At 52.2% G+C, this 21,488-nt stretch overlaps 2 protein-coding genes across 2 annotated transcripts; one reads left to right on the top strand and one right to left on the bottom strand.

Annotated features, from left to right (window-relative positions):
• Positions 1–98: 98 nt before the first annotated feature.
• NDUFS2 (NADH:ubiquinone oxidoreductase core subunit S2) lies at positions 99–9,075 on the bottom strand. The gene is made up of 14 exons (XM_082612450.1): positions 8,950–9,075; positions 8,038–8,144; positions 5,277–5,467; positions 3,644–3,764; positions 3,350–3,462; positions 3,020–3,094; positions 2,775–2,852; positions 2,548–2,633; positions 2,221–2,340; positions 1,381–1,510; positions 1,005–1,100; positions 742–825; positions 542–599; positions 99–340 (listed from the first exon to the last, which is right to left on the bottom strand). Exons 1-14 carry the CDS (start codon positions 9,042–9,044, stop codon positions 303–305), a joined length of 1,392 nt encoding a protein of 463 aa, XP_082468576.1. The 5' UTR covers positions 9,045–9,075; the 3' UTR covers positions 99–302.
• Positions 9,076–12,373: 3,298 nt separating this feature from the next.
• Positions 12,374–20,686, top strand: ADAMTS4 (ADAM metallopeptidase with thrombospondin type 1 motif 4). The gene is made up of 9 exons (XM_082616551.1): positions 12,374–13,446; positions 14,554–14,877; positions 15,129–15,261; positions 15,820–15,990; positions 16,718–17,004; positions 17,112–17,298; positions 17,552–17,727; positions 18,666–18,841; positions 19,341–20,686. Exons 1-9 carry the CDS (start codon positions 12,823–12,825, stop codon positions 19,765–19,767), a joined length of 2,505 nt encoding a protein of 834 aa, XP_082472677.1. The 5' UTR covers positions 12,374–12,822; the 3' UTR covers positions 19,768–20,686.
• Positions 20,687–21,488: the final 802 nt, after the last annotated feature.

The raw sequence follows: 21,488 nt of genomic DNA, 5'->3' as shown, positions 1-21,488 counted from the left end.
GCTAAGGACTGAGTCTAATGGAGAAGTAGAGAGTTAACACTCCTAAGTTTCCCATCGAAGTGAAAGACAGTAAGATACTGAGAAAGACATATCACAAGTTTGGGCTTGGGGCCAGAAGGCGGCTAATTTATTATAATTTCTCCTTTTCCAGTACATGCACAGAAAGCCTGACAGCTAAGCATTCATGTACGTGTACACACACACACACACACACACGCACACACACAGAGTCCCATTCCCAACGATGGACAGGCTCCGCAGACGAAGCAGGTAGGTAGGGAGGTCCAATGCTGTTCCCGTGCTCACCGATCTACTTCTCCAAACACAATATCTTGGGTACCTAGGAGGTCAGAGGGAGGAGGAAAAAAAGCGATGTTACCAAGAATCTAGAATTCATTAATGTGCTCAGGAAACTGAGGATTTGAGGATTTGAGTCCATGCCCATAGTCTATGTTGAACAGGAAGTGTTCAGTTTCTGTCCCCAATCAGAGTCTCAAACTCCCTTGCCTAGAACACCTCTACTACACAACAGGCCTTGTACCTATGATGGCAACGACGTCCGCCAACATGTGTCCCTTAGACATCTTGTCCAAACCAGCCTGCAGAGATTAAGACAGCAATAGTGTTAGGCAAGATTAGCAGGGCAGAAGGAGGAGGAGTGAAAGTTCATAAAAATCTCAACAAGGCCATTAATTACTGGATTCATGTATTAGCGTTAGAATCTTTGGGGTTGGTTCTTACCAGGTGGGCAAAACCAGGAGCCTTGATCTTGCATCGATAAGGGCGGCTGCTGCCATCAGACACCAGGTACACCCCAAACTCTCCCTGTCCAAGGAAGAAGGTTGGCTGCCTCCATTAACAGGAAGAACCCTTTCCTCTGCCAACAAAAACCTCTCTATTCACCCTCACATCCTCTCTCTCACTGACGAACAAGCATTTATCTGAACATCCATCTCCAGTCACCCACTCCACATACTGTCCTTTCCTTCCCCTTCCTGCCTCACCTTAGGAGCCTCGATGGCAGTGTATGTGGCCCCTGGAGGAACTTGGTAGCCCTCAGTATACAACTTAAAGTGATGAATCAGTGACTCCATAGAAGTCTGGAGAGAGGAAAAACGGAGCATCAACAAGCCAGATCCAAACTGTAATGGCAGGTGTACCGACACACAGAAAATCATCTCTACCCCCAGGGAGTCTAAAATCCCACATGTAAGTCAATGAGCAGAGAAGTTATAGAAAAAGAGAGGAGGCTACGGGAGGTTAAGAATCTTATACAGTGAATTCTTTGAAAAAGGAAAACTGAAAAGTAGGATTTAATCCAAAGATACTCCTCCCCAGGTGCTGCCCCCTTTCCCCCTTTTCCCTCCCCCTATAGCTAACCTTCATCTCTGCTCGTTTTGGTGGAGACACTTTGGCATCATCAACCTTGATCTCCCCGGGAGGCATCTTGTTCAGACACTGTAAGATGATTCGAAGGGACTGGCGCATCTCCTCCACCCGACACAGGTACCTGAAGTAGACGAGACAGACTCAGAGCAAGAGAAGGGCAGCCAGAGGATGAGATGTGAGGCTGGGAGGATGCCCTTGGCCGAACTGAAGAGTGCTAGGTAACTTTCCTCATTCTTTTCTCCTAGTACAGCATCTCTGTTTGGCCTGGCCACCCATATAAAACCTACAGTCTTCTGATTCGAGCACTGGGCCCTCTCCTAGTTTTCTCAGACCAAATCCTCTTCTAGCTTTCTCAGACCATGTCCTGTAGTATTTCCCTCTTTAATTACCCTCTTAAAACATTTTTTGGAGTATAGAACAGGTGAGAGTCAAAGTGGCTCAAAAAGAAAACAGTAGCAAATTTTTCTTGGGGTCAGTAAAGAGGAATGGAATTTGAAGCTTAGAATCTAGTGGAAATAGCACTGGATCAGGAGGATTCTAGTCTCAAGCACTACTAACAGAATAATATCCCAGGCTAATCTCTAACTTTTATGCTTCAGCTTTCTCAGCTATAAGAGGCAGCCTAAACTAGTTCCATCTAAGACATAAGAAGAATGTAAAGGTAAAATAAAATGTCCCATATGTGCAAGTGCTTTGAAAAGCAGCCTAGTTTAACACACACAAGAGCTCCAATAGATACTGGAAAGTATGAGAAAGAAGAAAGTAGTTAAGAGAAAAGTCAGACGGGGGAAACTAGATGGACAACGAGCTAAGAAGGGATCTGGGCCTCACCTATCATAGCAGTCCCCTCGAGAGCCAATAGGAACATCAAACTCCACCTGGTCATAAACATCATAGGGCTGGGTCTTCCGCAGGTCCCACTGGATGCCCGAGCCCCGGAGCATTACCCCGCTGTAGAGAGTATAATAATGGGACCAAGGGTCACTTATCACAAAACAAGAAAAGAGGCATGCTCTCTTCCTTAGTCTCCCCTCTCCCTCCCGCACGCTCTGGGCATGGGATACAAAGACAGCATGGCAAAGAAGGTGCCACACCTGAAGCCAAGAGATTAAGCTGGAACCCACCCGCCCCTAAGGAGAGAAGTCTTATTCCTCACACCTAAAACCATAGTTAAGTGCGTCTTCTGCTGTTACAACCCCAATGTCGACTGTCCGATTTTGCCAGATCCTATTGTTGGTCAGCATCTGTTGAGCAAGAGAGCTGGTGTGTGAACACTCTTCATGACATTCTTCAAATACTTCTGTATTTCTTTATAACTGGGGATTAAAATCCCACAGATGCTCTCAGGGTAAAAGAGGGATTTTTCCCACTGACTCCTATCTTACCTCCTCCAGCTCATCAATGCGAAGAGAGAAGTTCTTAGAAAACTCATAAATGTCATCCATAAGCCCAAGGGGTAGGTCCTAGACAAATGGAGAATCGATAGTGAGTGCAGAGTCTCCACTAAGGAGAGCCAGCTCTGCCTCAGGGATACAGGGTTAGCGCTTCCATCAGCCAGGGCTGCCCTCCAGTGGCCACAGAGGACACAAGCAAGGACTGGACATTAAGAGAGGCAGGGGAGCCTGCTCACCTGGTGCACACCTCCTGGCCGGACATAAGCAGCATGCATCCGAGCCCCAGACACTCGCTCGTAGAACTCAAACATCTTGATAGGACACACTGGGAATTAGTGACGAAGTCCTGGGCCCGTAGGTCCAACACGACGATGGTCTACTCCCCCACCTCCAGCCTTCTGGTGCCCAAGCAACCCCTCATGACACAGAGCTCCTCAAGAATATAACCCAGGTTAAATATACCTTCTCCCCCTAAATGTTCTCTCTCCTTTTACTCTCGTCTCCTTCATACCTTCTCTACCTCTGGCACCTCCTTCCCTTTTCCTATTCTTTCCTCCTTCTCATACCTTCTCCCTTTCTTCAAACATCCAGAAGAAAGGGGTCATGGCCCCAATGTCCAGGGCGTGTGTGGTCACAGCCATGATGTGGTTCAAAAGCCGAGTGATTTCTCCAAACAGCACTGGAGAGAGGTGAAGACAAGAAGAGAAGGATACAGGAGCCAAGGATCCAGGCTGACAGAGCAGTTCTGGGCAGAGTCTGGGGTCTGCATACTAAGCTCCGGTTCGGCGCTCCTAAGATGTGGGGCAGAGGCACTATGCTGTACTCTCAGTGGGCCACAGGAAGAAGGGGATGGGGCGTACCTCGGATCCACTGTGCCCTAGGAGGAGGCTGGATGTTGAGCAACTTCTCCACAGCCAGTGAATAGGCCTGTTCGTTACACATCATGGACACATAGTCTAGCCGGTCAAAGTACGGAAGGGCCTGGGAAGAGGGAGGAATCAGGATCACATCTAACAGGCCAACGAACCCTCAGTCTGGCTGCTAGAAGCACTGCTCTCAGTGGGCATCAGAGGTCAGTGCTACATAAACCTTCCCCATCTCAGGAGCCTCAGAAAGGCAGGATGAAACACACGGAAGGGGTGAAGGTGGGGGGACCCCGATTTGTCGTGTTTGCCAATTTCCATGGTGAAAATACTAAACTACCAACATTATGTAACTGACCACAGACAGCGCTGGGCCGAGTAGCACACCATTACACAGTATTTCCACTACACAGATACAATGGAAGTAAATACCTAAAGAGCACAGCGTAGAAAAATGTAGTAAAATAATGAAGGCATGGACTTTGATACTTCTTACCTTGATTTTTAATATATTAAAGCACAAGATAGTATAATCTGATTTTTAATAACAGCTGTGTTTAACAACTGGCTCACAAAACTCCTGAAAATTTAACAGTCTGTTCTTGTGAGCCAGTATGAGTTAGCTCCAGCACACCACTGCCAACCAAGTCTTCTGGGCCAAGTGACGCCTCTGTCAAAGAAGAACGCCTCTCTGAGATACTGCAGGAGAAAGGTAATCTCAGGAGGAAATTAAGAACACCAAGAAGAATGAGATTTGTTTCTGTAGGAAGAGTCAGGTAGTAATGGTTCTTCCCCAGAATACCAAGAAAGCTAAGTCCCAGCTGTATGCTGAACCAGCTTCAGCGTCCAGGAAGGAGGCGGAGCTAAGACGCCTCTCTTTGGAACAGCCAGTTCTTGCCCTGATGTCAGTGTGACGTGGGATAAAGCTACAGGGGTTAACTCCATGGACTCTGGGACCAGAAACCATCATTGCCTGGACTCTTTGCGGGAATCACATTCTAGTCAGCTGGTTCTAAATCCTAACCCCATCGTCCTCTGTTATCAAGAGCTTTCTTCATGATAGTAAGAAAAAAACTTCAGATTCCTATCCCAGTTCCAATTTCTTCAAATCTGACCCTCATTATTTGGGTCACAGAGTTCTCCTAAAAACAGCAAACTCTGTTACAAACTCCCTCCCAGTCACTCTGACTCACTGAATATTTCGAAAACAAACTTAGAATGCTGGAAGATACAAGAATCAGCTGTTAAACCTGAAGAGTTGACGTCTCTCTCCTCTTTCCCTGACCCCAGGGACACCAGCTTTGACGTACTAGTATGACATAAGAGCAGGGAAACTGAGGCACTCGAGTAAGGATAAAGGGAGGGGTCAGCCAAAAGTCAGCCAGAGAAGAGCTAGGAGTGTATCTCCAGCTCCAAAGTATTTCTGTTGGATAAACCAAATCCACATGATTCAAGTCAAGCATCCCCTGCCAAATCCCTCCATTCTCCCAACCAAAACTGTCCTAATAACCTCCACAGGCTACTCCTCTCAACACCCTCCTCCCTTGGGGTTTTGGGGCAGTGAACTGGCAAAGTCCCAGGTTAAAGCATCCCCAGGTCCTGTCAACAGGTCCCCGTTCACCCCCCACACCTGCAGATAGGTCTTGTATTCTATGAGCTTCTCAGTGCCTCGGTGCAGCAGCCCGATGTGAGGGTCACACTTGCGCACCATCTCCCCACTCAATTCCATCACTAGTCGCAGGACTCCATGGGCTGCTGGGTGCTGGGGCCCAAAGTTCAGGGTCAGGTTCGACACCAACGTGTCCTTTGGAGGGTCCACATCTGAGAAGTGGGAAATAGTTGAGCCAAATGGTAATTCCTTTGAGAACCCCCAAAAGACAGCAAGGAGTTAGCATCTCCCTGGAGACTTTCCATCTCACCATTCCATACCCTGCTGATTTCCTAACCTTTATCATAACCAGGAAGACCATTAGATGGGAAAAAGGGAAGGGAGACTAAACTTTCTGATGAGAGGGACCATGAGCCTCACTCTTTCCATGTCTCTCAGGATACCTTTAAAAAAAATAATAATGATAGATAACACTTATACAGTCCTTATTATGTGCCAGGCACTATTCTAAGCACTTTACTTATTTTAATTAATTTAATTATTTCAACACCCATATAAGTAGTTGATACTATCATTATCCTCATTTCATTGGAGAAATTGAGGCCAGAAAGACTAAATGAAATTGTCAGTTAGTAAGTGGCAGAGTCAGGATTTAACTCAGCCTGGTCAGCTCCAGACTCCACACTCTTAACCACGAAGATACACTGCTCTCCAGATGTATCTGCTGAATGGACAACTAATTGGGAAATGTATACTGAATTCTTACTACTACTAATTGACAGTTTTTACCCTCAAGAGGCTTACAATTTAATTCGGGAGATAAGTACATGTGAGAAACTAGTAACACAGGTCAAATTTACAAGTTGCCAAGTAAGCTGCTTAGCCGTTAAGTATTTAAAGAAAGGAAAGGACACTGTGAAGATCTCGTGGAGGCAAGATATGAGCTGGTTCTTAAACACAGGGAATGATTCAAATAGGTAGAGAGAAGAGGCATCCCATGCTATGGAATGAACACATGTCAAATCTCAGAAACAAGAAAGTAAATATCTATGGTACTCTTGTTTGCCAAGAGACAGAAGATTAAGTGTTGGCAGGCAGTAGGGGGTAGGGAGTACTGGTTCAATTATCAGTATTATTTATTTATTTAAAATTTATTTATTTTGGGCTGCATTGGGTCTTCATTGGTGCACATGGGCTTTCTCTAGTTGTGGAGAGCAGGGGCTACTCTTCGCTGCGGTGCGTGGGCTTCTCTTGTTACGGAGCACGGACTCTATGCGCACGGGTTTCGGTAGTTGTGCTTTGCAGGCTCAGTAGTTGTGGCGCACGGGCTTAGCTGCTCCACGGCATGTGGGATCTTCCCGGATCAGGGCTTGAACCCATGTCCTCTGCATTGGCAGGCAGATTCTTAACCACTGCGCCACCAGGGAAGCCCCAATTATCAGTATTATTAATAACACTTAGGGAGGACTTAGCATGAGCCAATCACTACATTACATGGTTTATGTTACTTGTATCTCATTTAATCCTTACAATAACGCTATGAAGTAGGTACTTTATTCACTGGTAAATGGAGAGTTGAGATCTGAAACCAGAGTCTACCTATGCAACCAAAATTCTTCACCATGGGCTTTGGAGTCAGACAGACCCACGTACAAATCCACCTGTGTCCTCGACCACATTTTAATCTCTCTACACCACAATTTCCTCAAAATTGGGATAATATTAGTATCACTCTCATAGGGTTGTTGTAACAACTAAGTGAAATAATGCATACAAAAACACTCAGCACATGGTAAGCACTCAGCTGTTGTTACTGTTAAATTTTTGAAAGGTTAACTGGAAGTTCCTTTGGAGGTTTTCGAGCAAAAGAATGAATGACATGCTAAAATGATGTCTGGGGAAGACAAAGGCATAGACACTGTATAGGATAGCTGGAGGGAGACTATATCAGTGGCAAGAACCCATCAAAGAGACTTCCGAAATAATCAAGGTCTAATACAAAATAAATCAAAACAACAAAGGGAGAAATGACCAGATATGAAACATTATTAAAGAATCTGCACGTTATTGGACATAGACATGCAGGGCAAGAGAGAAAAAAAGAGCCAAAGATGACTAAAAATTTCAATCCTGAGGGATTAGGAGAGTGAGGGAGTCACTGATCAAAATTAAAAATCACGGGTTTCCCTGGTGGCGCAGTGGTTGAGAGTCCTCCTGCCGATGCACGGGACACGGGTTCGTGCCCCGGTTCGGGAAGATCCCACGTGCCGCGGAGCGGCTGGGCCCGTGAGCCATGGCCGCTGAGCCTGTATGTCCGGAGCCTGTGCCCCGCAACGGGAGAGGCCACAACAGTGACAGGCCCGTGTACCACAAAAAAATAAAAAAATAAAAAATAAAAATCACAAGGAAGAGCTAGTTTTGATGGGGGAGAAAATGTTTCGTATTTAGAAATGTTTCATTTGGGTGCCAGTGGGAAAAACCACCTTGTCAAGAGAGGGAGATGGAAATATACTGAACCTCTGGAAAAAGCTGAAGCTAAAGATATAAATTTGATAGGGATCTTCAAGGGTTGACTGGGACCTTCTCTTTCTTTTCTCTTGGAATATTCCACTTGACAAATACCTCCTATTATCACTATTGTCACGTTTGTTGAGTTGCAAGGTTAAAGAAGCAAAAAGAGTTGGCGGCTAAAATCTGCCTCACACGGAGAGGTCAAGAGCACTAAGAAATCAGCTTGGGGCATGGAGGGGTGTGGGTTGGGACAGTGGCACTGGGCACTCACCATTCCAAGGTGGAGGCTTCCAGTGGGCTGTTTCCTTGGTGGGGTACATGACAGCGCCCCCAAACTGCTCTGCCCATTCCACATCTGGCTGCCATTGCCGAGCACCTCTGGGGAGGTAATGACAGATCCTAGACAAAGGGCCTGAACAGTGCTTGGTTCCTCTGTTCCCATTCACTTTCAGGTGGGTCCAGGGAAGGGTGTCTTGGATTCTTCAATGCCAAGTCACTGACACAGGGTTGTGTCGCTTTGGCAGAACAAACTGGAACTCTAGAGGTTCCATCCTTACTAGCAACTTATTCCTGAAATCACTTCACCTATCACCCGTACGCATGCAAAGCTGGGGATCCCAGCTCCTTTAAATTCTGGTCATATTCATATTCCCATCCTGGTTAATATGAACTCAAGAAAGGTGTGTTTATTCAAGGTCAACCCAAGAGTAAGAAAAGAAAGGGGGGTGGGGCATGCTGGCTCCTTGGCTCTGCTCAAGTATGGCCAGAACAATGCACTGGGGCCAACCCGGGGATTCTTGGTTTATGTTCCTCCTTTAAGTCTATCGGGGTTGCTCTCCTCTTCTTCCACAGCGTCTAAGGAGACCTTTCACCAGTCGCGCCCACCCGTGAAGGGGTTTGGGAAAAGCAGCAGGACATAAAGGGAGGGGGACATTATCACTAACTCTGAAGCGCAGAGTCTCCCTCCAACTGATTTCACCTCTGGCAGATCGAGCTCAAACCCTTTTTCCTCCCTCGGCCAAGGCAGGCACCACTGGATCCTGGAACTCGATAGAGCAGGCCTGGGCGAGGGGTCACGGGCCTGGGTCATTCTTTCCTATGGGGTCACAGGGCCCGTGGAATCCCCGGACTCGAGAAACCCTAGCCCTGGGGACAGCGCATCGAAGGCTGCCCTTGGTCTCACCTGGTGGGCTGAATCGGCAGTCGGGCCCCAGCCCCGGGCCGCAGCACCAGGGCCGCGACGCCCCGGAGGCCGCATAGAGACCTGAGCGTCGCCATCTTGCCCCGCCACAGACTGCGGGAGGGGGAACCGGGCGGAAGTGCCTCTTGCGCGCCTCCTTGTGGGCTTCTCGCCTATTGGCACCACGCAGCCGCCCTCTTGGAAGCTGGCGGGGTCGCCGAGCGCGAACCTGACAACATCCGGGTTCTGCACTCCGGCTTCACTTTCGCTTAAATACCGGAGATAGGGGCCCTTGCTTCCCACCGCTCCTGGTGGGCTCTTCTAAGGCTGAGCAGGAGAAAATTGCAGTTACTGCTGCGGGCAGCGGCGCCCCTCGCACACCGTCGCCGAGCTGCCTGCGCGCCTTAGGAAGTGCCCTGCCGCCCGGAGCCAGGCGGGCACTCACACGGGGGCCCTTCCCCACTCCTCGCCTGAGCTGCACCGCTGCTGTAGCCCTGCCCTTCTGGGGTAGACCCGGGCTTTGCCAGTTAGTTACCTCCTTAAACCCGAATCCAAAAGATTCGGAGCCGGGAGAGCTAGCTAACTTCCAGACGGCCTAAATGGGTTAGGGAAAATGGGCCCAAGTGGGGCTGGGCGGGTCTGAGAGCTCCTGCCAAAGTAAAATGAAAAAAGAGTAGAATGCGAAGGCCACCAGCATTGGAACGGGCTGCTTGGGTGTGTAGGAGCCACCTCATGAGGAGAGGAGGTCCCCTATGGGTGACTCTGATATCTGCCAGGCTTCCAGAACCCACAGAATTACAGACCCAGGAAGTGCCCTTAGCGATGCCTCGCACCCCACTTCCATCCTGGGTCAGTCTCTTACCTCGTATCTTTCTGACCCGGCCTCTGTACTGGCCAACGGCATAAAACTGTAGCACCACCAGGAGTCTGATCCTAATCCTGTGTGGAAGAGACAAAGAGGAGTTCCAGCCTTGGAGCTAGTTCCTGTTCTCTCTGCTTCCAAGCCCAGCTCCAGCTGGGCCACCCGTTAACTCTGCACATCCCTCCCACTTGGGGCCTGGAAAGAGGCCTTCCCCAGATCTCCTCCAGACAGGGTGCCTGGGCCACAGCTCACCAGAAGGACAGCAGGGTGGGGCAGACAGACCAGGAGAGTGGCAGAGACAGGGAATTCTTAGCTACAAAGAAAGAGGGGAAAGCCAGACTTCTAGCCTGGGAGTTGACCTAATGGGAACTGTACCAAAGGGTGAGGCCATATCCCTGGCTGTGGGAACTGACTGGGACACCTGGGTGGGCTCGGCAGCCCTCACAGAGCCAGGCAGAGGCTGTGCCTCCCTGCCCCCCTCATTCCCCACCGTCTCCCTGGGCCTTCTCTCCCGGTATAGCTGAAACACAGTGAGTGTGGTGATAGTGAGGGGACTGCATTTATTTGCCCAAATCCAGCCTAGGAGAAGTCAGGATAGACTCCGGGCTGCTTGGCCCTAGGGGCAACTTGAGCTGGAACTAGGGTGAGGGATCCTGGGGGGCTGCCTAGGACACTGCATCTTTTGTGCCTTCTCCCTGCTGCCAACACTCCCCCCACACACACTGCTGCTGTAACTCTAAGGCCTTTTGTCTTTCACTGCTTACTCGGCCCCTTTGTCCTCGTCTCAGATGCGGGTGCAGAGGGGCAGTAAGAGTCCTCTGGTGACAGCTCCTCTTGCTCCTGCCCCTTCTTGTCTCCCATCCTTTGTCTGACTCCTGCAGCACCAACCCCCTCCCCTTAGGACCAAGGTCAGGGCATGTGGTGGGTCAAGAGGTGGGTCCTGCAGTCAGAAGAGGGTGGGTGATAGAGGAAGTGATGGTCACCAGGGCAGGTATCAGCAACCTGAGCAGGAAGGGAGTGGAAAAGGAAGTATTCTGGCGGATGGGATGTGGAGGACAGGAGGTGACTAGGCAGAGAGTGAATAGAGGAATGGGGGCAGGGGCAGGTGGTCTGCCTCTGGGAAAGGAAAGTGCTGACGGTACTCTCCTTCCTGGGGATATCCTGGGGAAAGGAGTGGCCATAGCATGGGGTGAGCAGAAATCGCCCCTACTTCTGAACCCTTTCCTTCCTTGTCTTGAGAATCCACCCCCAAGACTTCTTTGCTGAGTTCTCTCCAGTCCCAAACCAAGGGAATCATTCTGCTTCCTTTCCCTAACATTACCTCTTCCTCCCCAAGCACTCTCTCCATCCCAGGCACTGGGTTTCTGTTTCTCTCAGTTCCCTAATTTTCCTGTACACACAATGCTGCAACCACCCTCTCCCTGTCCCATGGGGAATGAGAAATAAAAGATTACTAGATATTCCAGGAACCACTGGGTTCTTAGGACAAGGTGGGGCCGAAAAGGGGAACCAGGTGGGGATTCCCTCTGATGGATTGACATAGGGTACTTCTGGGTTCCTGAGAGAGCATGTCTTTCCTGTGCTGGGGGCTGGCTGACTTGAGGCTGGGGGAGGGTTTAGGGCAGTTGGGAGTGGGTAGGAGCAGGGCCAAGAGCCTGGGGGAAGCTACTGGGAGCTGGGCCAGGCAAATGGGGAGTCAGGAAGTGGGGAGGGGGAGCTCTGGGGGGAGTGGAGGCTGGAGGCAGAATGGCTGTCTGGGCTTCTGAGGGGGCGGGGAATGGTAATTCAGGAAAGGGGATCCTGAGGGAGAGGAGAGACGTTAGGGAAGAGGAGGTGCCACCCTAGATCTTCCTTCTATAAAAGGAAGAGTCGTTAACCCCTCCTGCCTTGTCCTCTGCCGGCTCCATGTGCCCATTCTAAGCAGACTCATCCTACCTTTGGGCAGTACACTCCCTGATCACTGTCTCCTTGCCTGCCCCTTCTCCTTGCCTCCCGTACTCTCTCCAGCTTCTTGGTCCCATCCTGAACAGTGTCAAGCTACCTCCTTTCTTTGTTCTGCCCTCTTGATGCTTCCTTACCTATTCCCCACCCTCTTTCCCTGGCAGCTCACTCAGTTCCCTCGGCCCTGGAAACCAGCCTCTAGGGGCAGAGGGCATCATGAGGGATCCCTGAGAAAAGGGAGGATGTGCCAGGTTAGACAGTGGGAGCTAGAATTCTCCTGGGACCATGGTCCTTTCTTCACGTATTGTCCAGGCCCTCTCCCTGACTTCCTACCCTTCCTGAGGCTCTGTCCCACCAAAAAGGGAAAGAGACAGCTGAGAGCCGACTGTGGGGTTTGGGAAAAGACTATGTCATCAGCTGGCCCGGTGCCTATGATCCATCCGGCTGCTAGAGATTCCCCTCCCCTGGGCAAGTCCCATTTTTTTTTTTTTTTAAAGGAAAACAAAAACTAGATTTTTGGGAAGCAATGAAACACCCATCTGAGTCCTACCACCAGAGCTCCTGGCTGAATGGCTTACAGCTCAGCCAATCATAGTGGCTCAGGATGCTTAAAAGAGCTGGCGCGGAGAAAGGCTGGGAAGAACTCACAGGGAGACCCACAGACACATAGACACGGGAGAGAGAGGAGGAGAAAGACAGAAACAAAGGCACGGCGGAAGGAGGCAGAGAGAGGACAGGCACAGAAGCGAAGCCAGACAGAGTCTGAGGGAGTGCAAAGGGAGAGGCCAGAGAAGCTGCAGAAGACACAGGCAGGGAGAAACAAAGATCCAGGAGAGGAGGGTGTGGGAGGAGAGTTTGGAGGAACCAGACCACTAGGCACCTCTCCTAAGCCTAAGGGCCAAGTTTTCTCCATCTCATCTCCTCTGAAGGTCCCCAGACCCTCTGAAAATTCTGCCTCTGACCCTGGCTGGAGTCCGAGCCCCCAGGCTGCAGAGAGGAGCTTTCCAAAGCCAGGGCGGGGAGGACTTGGTGCCCAGACGGCCTCAGTCCCTCCCAGCTTCAGCACCAGTGCCATGTCCCGGACGGACTCGCATCCCGGGAGGGGCTTGGCGGACTGCTGCCTGTGGGGAATCCAACCCCGCCTGCTGCTCCCCACAGTGCCCGTCTCCGGGCTACTTCTGCTGCTGCTGGCCTCCCTCCTGCCCTCAGCCTGGCCGGCCAGCCCCCTCCCCCGGGAGGAGGAGATCGTGTTTCCAGAGAAGCTCAACGACAGCGTCCTGCCTGGTTTGGGCACCCCTGCCAGGCTGTTGTACCGCTTGCCGGCCTTTGGGGAGATGCTGCTACTAGAGCTGGAGCAGGACCCCGGCGTGCGGGTGGAGGGGCTGACGGTGCAATACCTGGGCCGGGCGCCTGAGCTCCTGGGCGGGGCAGAGCCGGGCACCTACCTCACTGGCACCATCAACGGAGATCCGGAGTCGGTGGCATCTCTGCACTGGGATGGGGGAGCTCTGTTAGGGGTGCTGCAGTATCGAGGGACTGAACTCCACATCCAGCCCCTGGAAGGAGGCACCCCTAACTCTGCTGGTGGGCCTGGGGCTCACATCCTACGCCGGAAGAGCCCTGCCAGCGGCCAGGGCCCCATGTGCAACGTCCAGGCTCCTCCCGGGAACCCCAGTTCCAGCCCACGAAGAGCCAAGGTAGGCAGCCCTGGAGTCTGTGTCCTGCAGTGTCCTCCTGCCATGTCTGTCCTACTGACCCCTATTCACCTTCTCTCCACCCACTTCCACTTCTGGCCAGTCTGCTGCTTCCCTCCCTTCTGCCTGCCTCTTCTCTTTCCACTGGCCTCCTTTCCTGGGAAGGCTCTGGCTTTTCCCTGCCCCAACCCTTCTCCTAGCCAGACCGCTGATCCCAAGGGGATTCCCAGAGGTGGGTCAGAGACTCTATGCTGGGAATGACCGCTCTCTTTCTCCACCCCGGCCCTGCCTGGTCATGGCATCCTACTGGCACAGTCCCCAACAATGAGGCCCTCCTGATAGCCCCTTGGCCCTGACTCTTTTCTGGGCCCCAAATTTGATTTTCACCACCAGCTAAAGGAGTGAGGTTTGAGGCCCAAGAGATTGGCCTCTGGCTTCTGATGCTGTCTTCAAAATTGTTCTGGCAAACTGCAAACTAGGGCAGGAGTGGACCGGGGAGGAAAGGCATCCTGAACCCCCTTCTGGTCCGTCCCCTTCCCACATTGTAGACTGACTGCAAGGCTGCCTGAGGCTCCAGCCTTTCCTCCCTCCCACTCCCAGTCTCCCCCCTTCTTCCCTTCCTTCCTCCCTCCCTCTCTAGCTTTAATCCAGACCAGACGCTCCCTCCACACCCGCCACGCTGAGATCTGGCCCTGGCCCTAGCTGCTGACTGAATTGTTCCTCCAACCACACAGGGCAGACACGTTGCAGCCCAGCCCTCTAGCCCCAGTCCTGCAGCCCCAGACACACTCAGCCATGGGGGACCCCAAAGTCCCTCCCAGAGGCAGTCCCAGCTGCTTTTCACCTCTTGGGCCCACATAGCCCTGGGACGTGGCATCCCCATCCCCTCCCCTTCTCAGAACCAGCAGATGATTTCTCAGCGTTACCACAAAAGCCCTGGGATTTGGAGTTGGGGGGGAGGCCCCACCGAGACCCATCAGGAATCCCGTGGGATGTATGTGGCCCAGCTGGCTCTGCTGAGTTCCAGACCCAGGAAGTAAGGGAGGGGAGAAGTGATCCATGGGTCTGGGAGGCTATTTCAGGATACTCCTCCCCTTTTTTCCTCTCCAGCGCTTTGCTTCACTGAGTAGATTTGTGGAGACCCTGGTGGTGGCAGATGACAAGATGGTGGCATTTCACGGTGCTGGGCTAAAGCGCTACCTGCTGACGGTCATGGCAGCAGCGGCCAAGGCCTTCAAGCACCCAAGCATCCGCAACCCTGTCAGCTTGGTGGTGACTCGGCTAGTGATTCTGGGGCCAGGTGAGGAAGGGCCCCAAGTAGGGCCCAGTGCCGCCCAGACCCTGCGCAGCTTCTGTGCCTGGCAGCGAGGACTCAACACCCCCGAGGACTCGGACCCTGACCACTTTGACACGGCCATTCTGTTTACCCGTCAGGTGAGGCCCCAATCAGCACCTCAGGCCATGCACTGCACAACTCCGAGAAGCACCACGGCACAGACTGTGATGTAAATGGTGCCCCTGGAGTTGTTCAACATGGTGCCTGGTCCCAGCCACACTGCCAGTGCTATCTGGGCCCTGACAGTGCTGGATACGCAGTGCCCAGGTCTCCACTCATCTGGATCTCAGCTCAATGGACGCTGGTGTCTTGGTTCCTCATGTGTTGTCTCTGATCTCCCTCTCCACAGGACCTGTGTGGGGTCTCTACTTGTGACACTCTAGGCATGGCTGATGTGGGCACTGTGTGTGACCCAGCTCGGAGCTGTGCTATCGTGGAGGATGATGGGCTCCAGTCAGCCTTCACTGCTGCTCATGAACTGGGTAAGGTAGGGGTGGGGTCATGGGGCACCTGTGATGAGTGAGAGAGCTATCAGGGGTGAGGTGAGGGGACAGTGAGCTCACCAGGGTACAAATGCAAGTCACAAGGTGTTTCTTCCTTTTCCCCAGGACTAGGTCCAGGGCCATTACCCTTCTCTGCTCCGGATGTAGACAAACATTTAGGTTTTTCCATTAAATGAGATAGTGTGTAGAAATCTACTGTGAACTGTGTGTGTGTGTTTGGAGGGAGGTGGCACAGTACTGAGAGAGATTATTCACAAGAGTCAGTGACAGAGTGGATGGAATCAGGGTTGGGAATGTTGGCTATAAGGAAAAGTGGGTAGGGAGGGGCCCTGAGTGTATCATGGGGAGAGGGGAGACAGAGCAAGGGGGGCTACATATTGAGAAGCCCTTGGAGCACCAGAAAGACACTGGGGGCAAGTTGGGATGGGAAATGGATCTGACCATCCATAGCTGCAATCAGGCTTATGATGGGCCTTCAACCCCCTGAGGGCACAGGGATGAGACCCTTGGACCATAACAGGGCCTCTGCTCCCACAGGCCATGTCTTCAACATGCTCCATGACAACTCAAAGCCATGTGTTGGTCTGAATGGGCCTGGGAGTACCTCCCGCCATGTCATGGCTCCTGTGATGGCTCACGTGGATCCCGAGGAGCCCTGGTCCCCCTGCAGTGCCCGCTTCATCACTGACTTCCTGGACAATGGCTATGGTAAGCAGATGGCACTCGCCTTTCCCTGTGCAGGACCCAGTTCCTGCCCCCCACTGTACTTTCTCTTCTGCCGCATTTCACATGGGCCAAATAGACTCCTTCCAATGTGCCTCCTCTGCAGTGTGGGATGGGGTGAGAAATGCTGCTGCCTTTGTGTGGTTCCCACTTCCTCTCAGAATAAATAGCACAGCTACAGGAGGCAAGTTTTGGCTCAATAGAATTAGAACTGACCTTCTAAGGGCCACAACTGTCCAACACTGCAAGGGGCTAGTTGTGAAAGAGGTGACTGCCTTGTCACTTGAGGTGTGCATGCCTAACAGTATGACTATGATTGGGCAGGGCTGTTGATGAGAAGCAGACTGAAGAATTCTGTAGCTGGTTAGAATAGGTAGGAAGATCTAGTGCTTTGAGTTCCTATCCTGATCCTGTTCTTTAGATGTGGGTAGATGTGTGACTGTAAGTTACCTCACTTCTGTGTAGCTGATCTGTAAAGTATGCCTAATAACGGTAACTACCTCATAGGCTTTGGCCATGATTAAACACGATACTGTTGGTCAAGCAGTTAGCCAATGTTCATCACATAATAAGCATTGAATAAATTTAGCTGCTATTTAAAGCTTCTTCCAGTCCTAGAATTTGGATTTGAGGATCTGTCAGGCCCTGGGGAGCCCAAGGCTGGCACCCCTTCAACCTATTGGTGACTTCATACCCCTGCCTCTTTTCCCAGGGCACTGTCTCTTAGACAAGCCAGAGGCTCCCCTGCATCTGCCTGTGAGTTTCCCCGGCAAGGACTACGATGCGGACCGCCAATGCCAGCTGACCTTTGGGCCTGACTCACGCCATTGTCCGCAGCTGCCGCCGCCCTGTGCTGCCCTCTGGTGCACTGGCCATCTCAATGGCCACTCCATGTGCCAGACCAAGCATTCACCCTGGGCTGATGGTACCCCCTGTGGGCCCGCACAGGCCTGTATGGGTGGCCGCTGCCTCCACATGGACCAGCTCCAGGACTTCAATGTGAGATCCCAAGGGCAGGGGAGGGGCAGAGGGCCTGGGGGAGGAGTGAGTGGCCCTGAGCCCAAGAGAGGATATTTATCCCACTCTTCCATTCTGTCCTTCTGCAGATCCCACAGGCTGGTGGCTGGGGCCCCTGGGGATCATGGGGTGACTGCTCTCGGAGCTGTGGAGGTGGTGTCCAGTTCTCTTCCCGGGACTGCACACGGCCCATCCCCCGGAATGGTGGCAAGTACTGTGAGGGCCGCCATACCCGCTTTCGTTCCTGCAATACCCAGGACTGCCCAACTGGCTCAGGTGAGGAGTGGGACGGATGGGAGCCTGGGGAGGGATTGGTAGGACAGAAAGGACTGTCCCTTGAGTTCAGGGACCAAAGAGGTGTTGACTGTCCCTGCTGTTGAGGGGCGTGACTCTACCCTCCAGGAAAGTGACAGGTAGTCTGTGGGGGAGAGAGCTGCCATGCTGTCTGGAGGTCTGAGAGGCTAGGTGGAGGGGCTGGTGGGGCAGCGTGAGGAGAGAGGGGCTCTGACTGTCCATTTTAACCCTACAGCACTGACCTTCCGTGAAGAGCAGTGTGCTGCCTACAACCACCGCACTGACCTCTTCAAGAACTTCCCAGGGCCCATGGACTGGGTTCCTCGCTACACAGGTGTGGCGCCCCGGGACCAGTGCAAACTCACCTGCCAGGCCCGGGCACTGGGCTACTACTATGTGCTGGAGCCACGGGTGAGGACCAGGATGCCCCAGGGCCCCGTCTAAGCTCACACACTGCCCAACCCGCCCTCTACCTTCTGATGGCAGAGATCCAAAACAGCACTATTGCTGGTGTTCCCACAGCCATGCCCGGCCAGCCCAGGGGTCCACTCAGACTTCTCTGTCCGTGGGTATTTAGAAAACTAGCCCTGGACTCTGGATAAGTTGCCAATCAGGCAGCTCTAGCCTGTCCCATTTCCCTTGGTTTCTTTCCCTCTCTCTCGCCCATCTTCCAGTGCTCCATTTTGTGAGAATGGAAGTGTGTGGACTTTTGGGCACTTCTCTGACCCTCTTCCCATGGGCTCCTCTGGCAAATTACAGTGGTGGCCTCATTGAGCTCATGGATGGCCAGTCCCTCACTGGACCGGCCTCCTGGAGACAGCAATGATCCTGCACCCCCTCTCTGTGATAGGGCCCTGGGTTGAGGCTGAAGAAGGAAGAACAAGCCTAGCAGTTTTGCATCCTTCACCCCTGTTCTGGGGAGAATGCCTGCAGGTTGACTGCCCTCTAGTGTCCAGCTGGGACGGTACCACCAAGATTTAGGGCTTGGGATTGGGACTCAGACCTGCAACTCCCGTGTTGGCTTCTCTGCTTGCCAGCTGTGTAACCTTTGGGCAAGCTCTGAATCTTTCTAAACCTCAGTGTTCCATCTCTACAAACCTCAAATAGTGGTTGTGAGATTTATATAGCACTTAGCACAGTGCCTAATTCATAGTGAGTGCTCTGAAAATGGTGGCTTTTATGATTATCATCCCTTACAATGGCTGGGGTTCCCTCCACACTCCATCCACATCCCCTCCCTCACCCAACTTTTCTGGCATCCCCTCCCTGATGGGATATGGGTCTTGTTCAACTTACCAACCCGTTTTGACTAAGGAAGACCCTTTCATCACTCCCTCTCTTCTCCTCAGGTGGTAGATGGGACCCCCTGTTCTCCAGACAGCTCCTCAGTCTGTGTCCAGGGCCGCTGCATCCATGCCGGCTGTGACCGCGTCATTGGCTCCAAAAAGAAATTTGACAAGTGCATGGTGTGCGGTGGGGATGGTTCTAGCTGCATCAAGCAATCTGGCTCCTTCAGAAAATTCAGGTTCATTCACTATTTATTTCCTCCTCCCACCTTCCTGGACGCTGCTCTGGGCCCTGGGGATACAGAGGTGAATGAACTCAACACTGCTTCTCCTCTCAAAGAGCTGATGTACAGTCTAGTAGGGGAGACAGACGAGTTCACAGTTACAGCACAGCGTCCCACCTGCTCAAAGTTGTCAGCCTGGGCTGCTGTGAGGGCATTTGTGGGCATCAGGGAAGGCTTCCCAGGAGGTGACCTCCCTTCTGGAGGAAGAATAGGAATTGGACAGGCACCAAGGAGGCGGAGCTTAGATGGGCACCTCAGTAAGGGGGCAGCAGGTGTAAAGGCCCAGAGAGAAGAGGAAGGAGGGCACATTTGCATGTAGCTCAGATCTAGGCTGGACAGCTCACGTAGGTCTGAGGAGACAACCTTCTACACACATACAATCATACAAACACAGATAAGAAAGGCTGAGAGGATTCAGGAAGATGCTGAGTTCTCCTCTACTCCTTGCACACAGGTACGGATACAACAGTGTGGTCACCATCCCCGCAGGGGCCACCCACATCCTGGTCCGGCAGCAGGGTACCCCTGGTGTCCGGAGCCTCTACCTGGCCCTGAAGCTCCCCGATGGCTCCTATGCCCTCAATGGTGAATACACGCTGATACCCTCCCCCACAGACGTGGTCCTGCCCGGGGCGGTCAGCTTGCGCTACAGCGGGGCCACTGCAGCCTCGGAGACACTGTCCGGCCACGGGCCCCTGGCTCAGCCCTTGACGCTGCAGGTCCTGGTGGCTGGCAACCCCCAGAACGTACGCCTCCGCTACAGCTTCTTCGTGCCCCGGCCAGCCCCTTCAACGCCACGCCCCCCTCCCCAGGACTGGCTGCACCGCAAGGCACAGATTCTGGAGATCCTCCGGCGGCGCTCCTGGGCGGGCAGGAAATAACCTCACCGTCCCGGCTGCCCTTTCTGGGCACCGGGGCCTCGGACTTGGCTGGGAGAATAATGGGGCTCGGCAGCTGCCTCGCACGAGACACAGTTGGGGAGGGGCTGTGAGGTGAGCCCGCCCCTTCTCTCTGCCCTACCGAGCAGGCTGGCCCTGCCCGGGTTTCCTGCCCTGGATGGCTGGTGGATGGAAGGGGCTGGGAGATAGTCCCCTATCTAAACTGCCCCCTCTGCCCTGCTGGTCACAGGAGGGAGGGGGAAGGCAGGGTAGACCCCGGTTGTATTTATTTAGTATTTATTCACTTTTATTTAGCACCAGGGAAGGGGATGGGGGCTAGGGTCCTGGGGAAACTGACCCCCTGCCCTCATAGCCCTCACCCTGTCTAGGAAATCCAGGGTGGTGGTGATAGGCGTAAGTGATCTGTGTGTGTGTGTGTGTGTGTGTGTGTGTATGAGGTTCCTCCTGCCTAGCTTTCCTCTCCCTGAATTTTCTTTTCTGGGAGAGGAAGAGTCAAGGGTAGGATAGGCCTTCAGGGAGTAAGGGATTATCATATTTTTAAATATAAATTGAATTCTGCTATTTATGTGCTCCTTTCGGAGTCAGACAGATGTGGCTTGCACCCTGGCTCCACATCTCTGAACACTAGTTTCCTCATTTGACAATAATAATACCTCCCTTGGAAATTTGTTATAAGGATTAATGTAAATAAAGAACTAGCATAATGCCTAGCACTTGGTAAGTGCTCAACAAATGTCAGCTGCTGTCAGTTATTATCACCACCACCTTACCGTCCTCGGCTCCACTGTCCATGGAGTCTGCAGTGCATTTGAAGGTGGCAAAGATCTGCGTCAGTGGTGCCTGCCCTTGGCCCCCAGGCCCAATTCCTTTGGTTGGCAGAACCCTAGCCTGGCTTTTGAAGGACTGTCAGAGAAAGGACAATTCTGTCCCTGATCTCTGGAGGCTCCCATCCACATGGAGGCGTAATAAACACTTGGCTACAAGCACAATTGACAAGAACATGCATGTGAAAGATAACTAGAACACTACCGTCAAAACAAACAAGCGCTTAGTAATGAGAGTGCTAGTTGAGGGGGTTGGGGGGAGCTGTTATAGAAAGAGCACTGGAGCGGGAGCCGATGGGTCTGAATCTCAATTGGGGTTCAGCATCTTCCTAGCTGGTAGTGGTGGGTAAGTCACAGATGCTGAGCCTTAGGTTGCTCATGTGTATAATGGGGCTAAAACATACCTGTTCCCACAGGGTTGTTCTGAACAAATGTTACAATATTTTCAAAATAGTGAAGGCTGCACCCATGTGAGAGGTTATCCTCATGACTACTGAGTGACTGGTACAGGGTCCCCAGAATCAACCAGTGTAAACCCAGCAGACTTCTTTGAAGATGTGATGTTAGAATGGAATTTAATAAGAGGAGTAGGGGAGAGTCAGGAGGGCAAAAAAAAAAAAAGCACAGAGAGGGAGCTGAGGTGAGGGGGAGCCAGGTGTTCAGTGGTGCCGGAAATCAGTTCTACTTTTCCTTCTGAGCAGGTGACTTTGCTTAAGGGAACAGGGTTGGGAAAGGGCGGCAGGTGGACCCTGCAAGAATAAATTTAGAGTCTTGACTGGTAGTAGCAGGACTGCTAGGGATTGGGGAAGGGCTGAATGTGGAGGTGAGGGAGGAACAATAGGTAAAGAAGACCCTGAGGAGGGAGTGGAAGAGGGGGAA

This window comes from Mesoplodon mirus (assembly GCF_964341445.2).
Source record: "Mesoplodon mirus genome assembly, chromosome: 3".
Taxonomy (NCBI): Eukaryota; Metazoa; Chordata; class Mammalia; order Artiodactyla; family Ziphiidae; genus Mesoplodon; species Mesoplodon mirus.
Note: the sequence above shows the minus strand (reverse complement) of the source record. Positions and strands in the feature narration are given on the sequence as shown.

Excerpts from the sequence above, each read along its gene's own strand:
- NDUFS2 (XM_082612450.1), bottom strand. The coding sequence starts at position 9,044 with ATGGCGACGCTCAGGTCTCTATGCGGCCTCCGGGGCGTCGCGGCCCTG. Across the intron at positions 1,511-2,220 it reads CGAGGGGACTGCTATGATAG|GTACCTGTGTCGGGTGGAGG; the intron begins GTGAGGCCCAGA and ends CGTCTACTTCAG. Across the intron at positions 600-741 it reads CTCCTGGTTTTGCCCACCTG|GCTGGTTTGGACAAGATGTC; the intron begins GTAAGAACCAAC and ends TAATCTCTGCAG.
- ADAMTS4 (XM_082616551.1), top strand. The coding sequence starts at position 12,823 with ATGTCCCGGACGGACTCGCATCCCGGGAGGGGCTTGGCGGACTGCTGC. Across the intron at positions 14,878-15,128 it reads CCATTCTGTTTACCCGTCAG|GACCTGTGTGGGGTCTCTAC; the intron begins GTGAGGCCCCAA and ends CCCTCTCCACAG. Across the intron at positions 17,005-17,111 it reads ACCAGCTCCAGGACTTCAAT|ATCCCACAGGCTGGTGGCTG; the intron begins GTGAGATCCCAA and ends GTCCTTCTGCAG.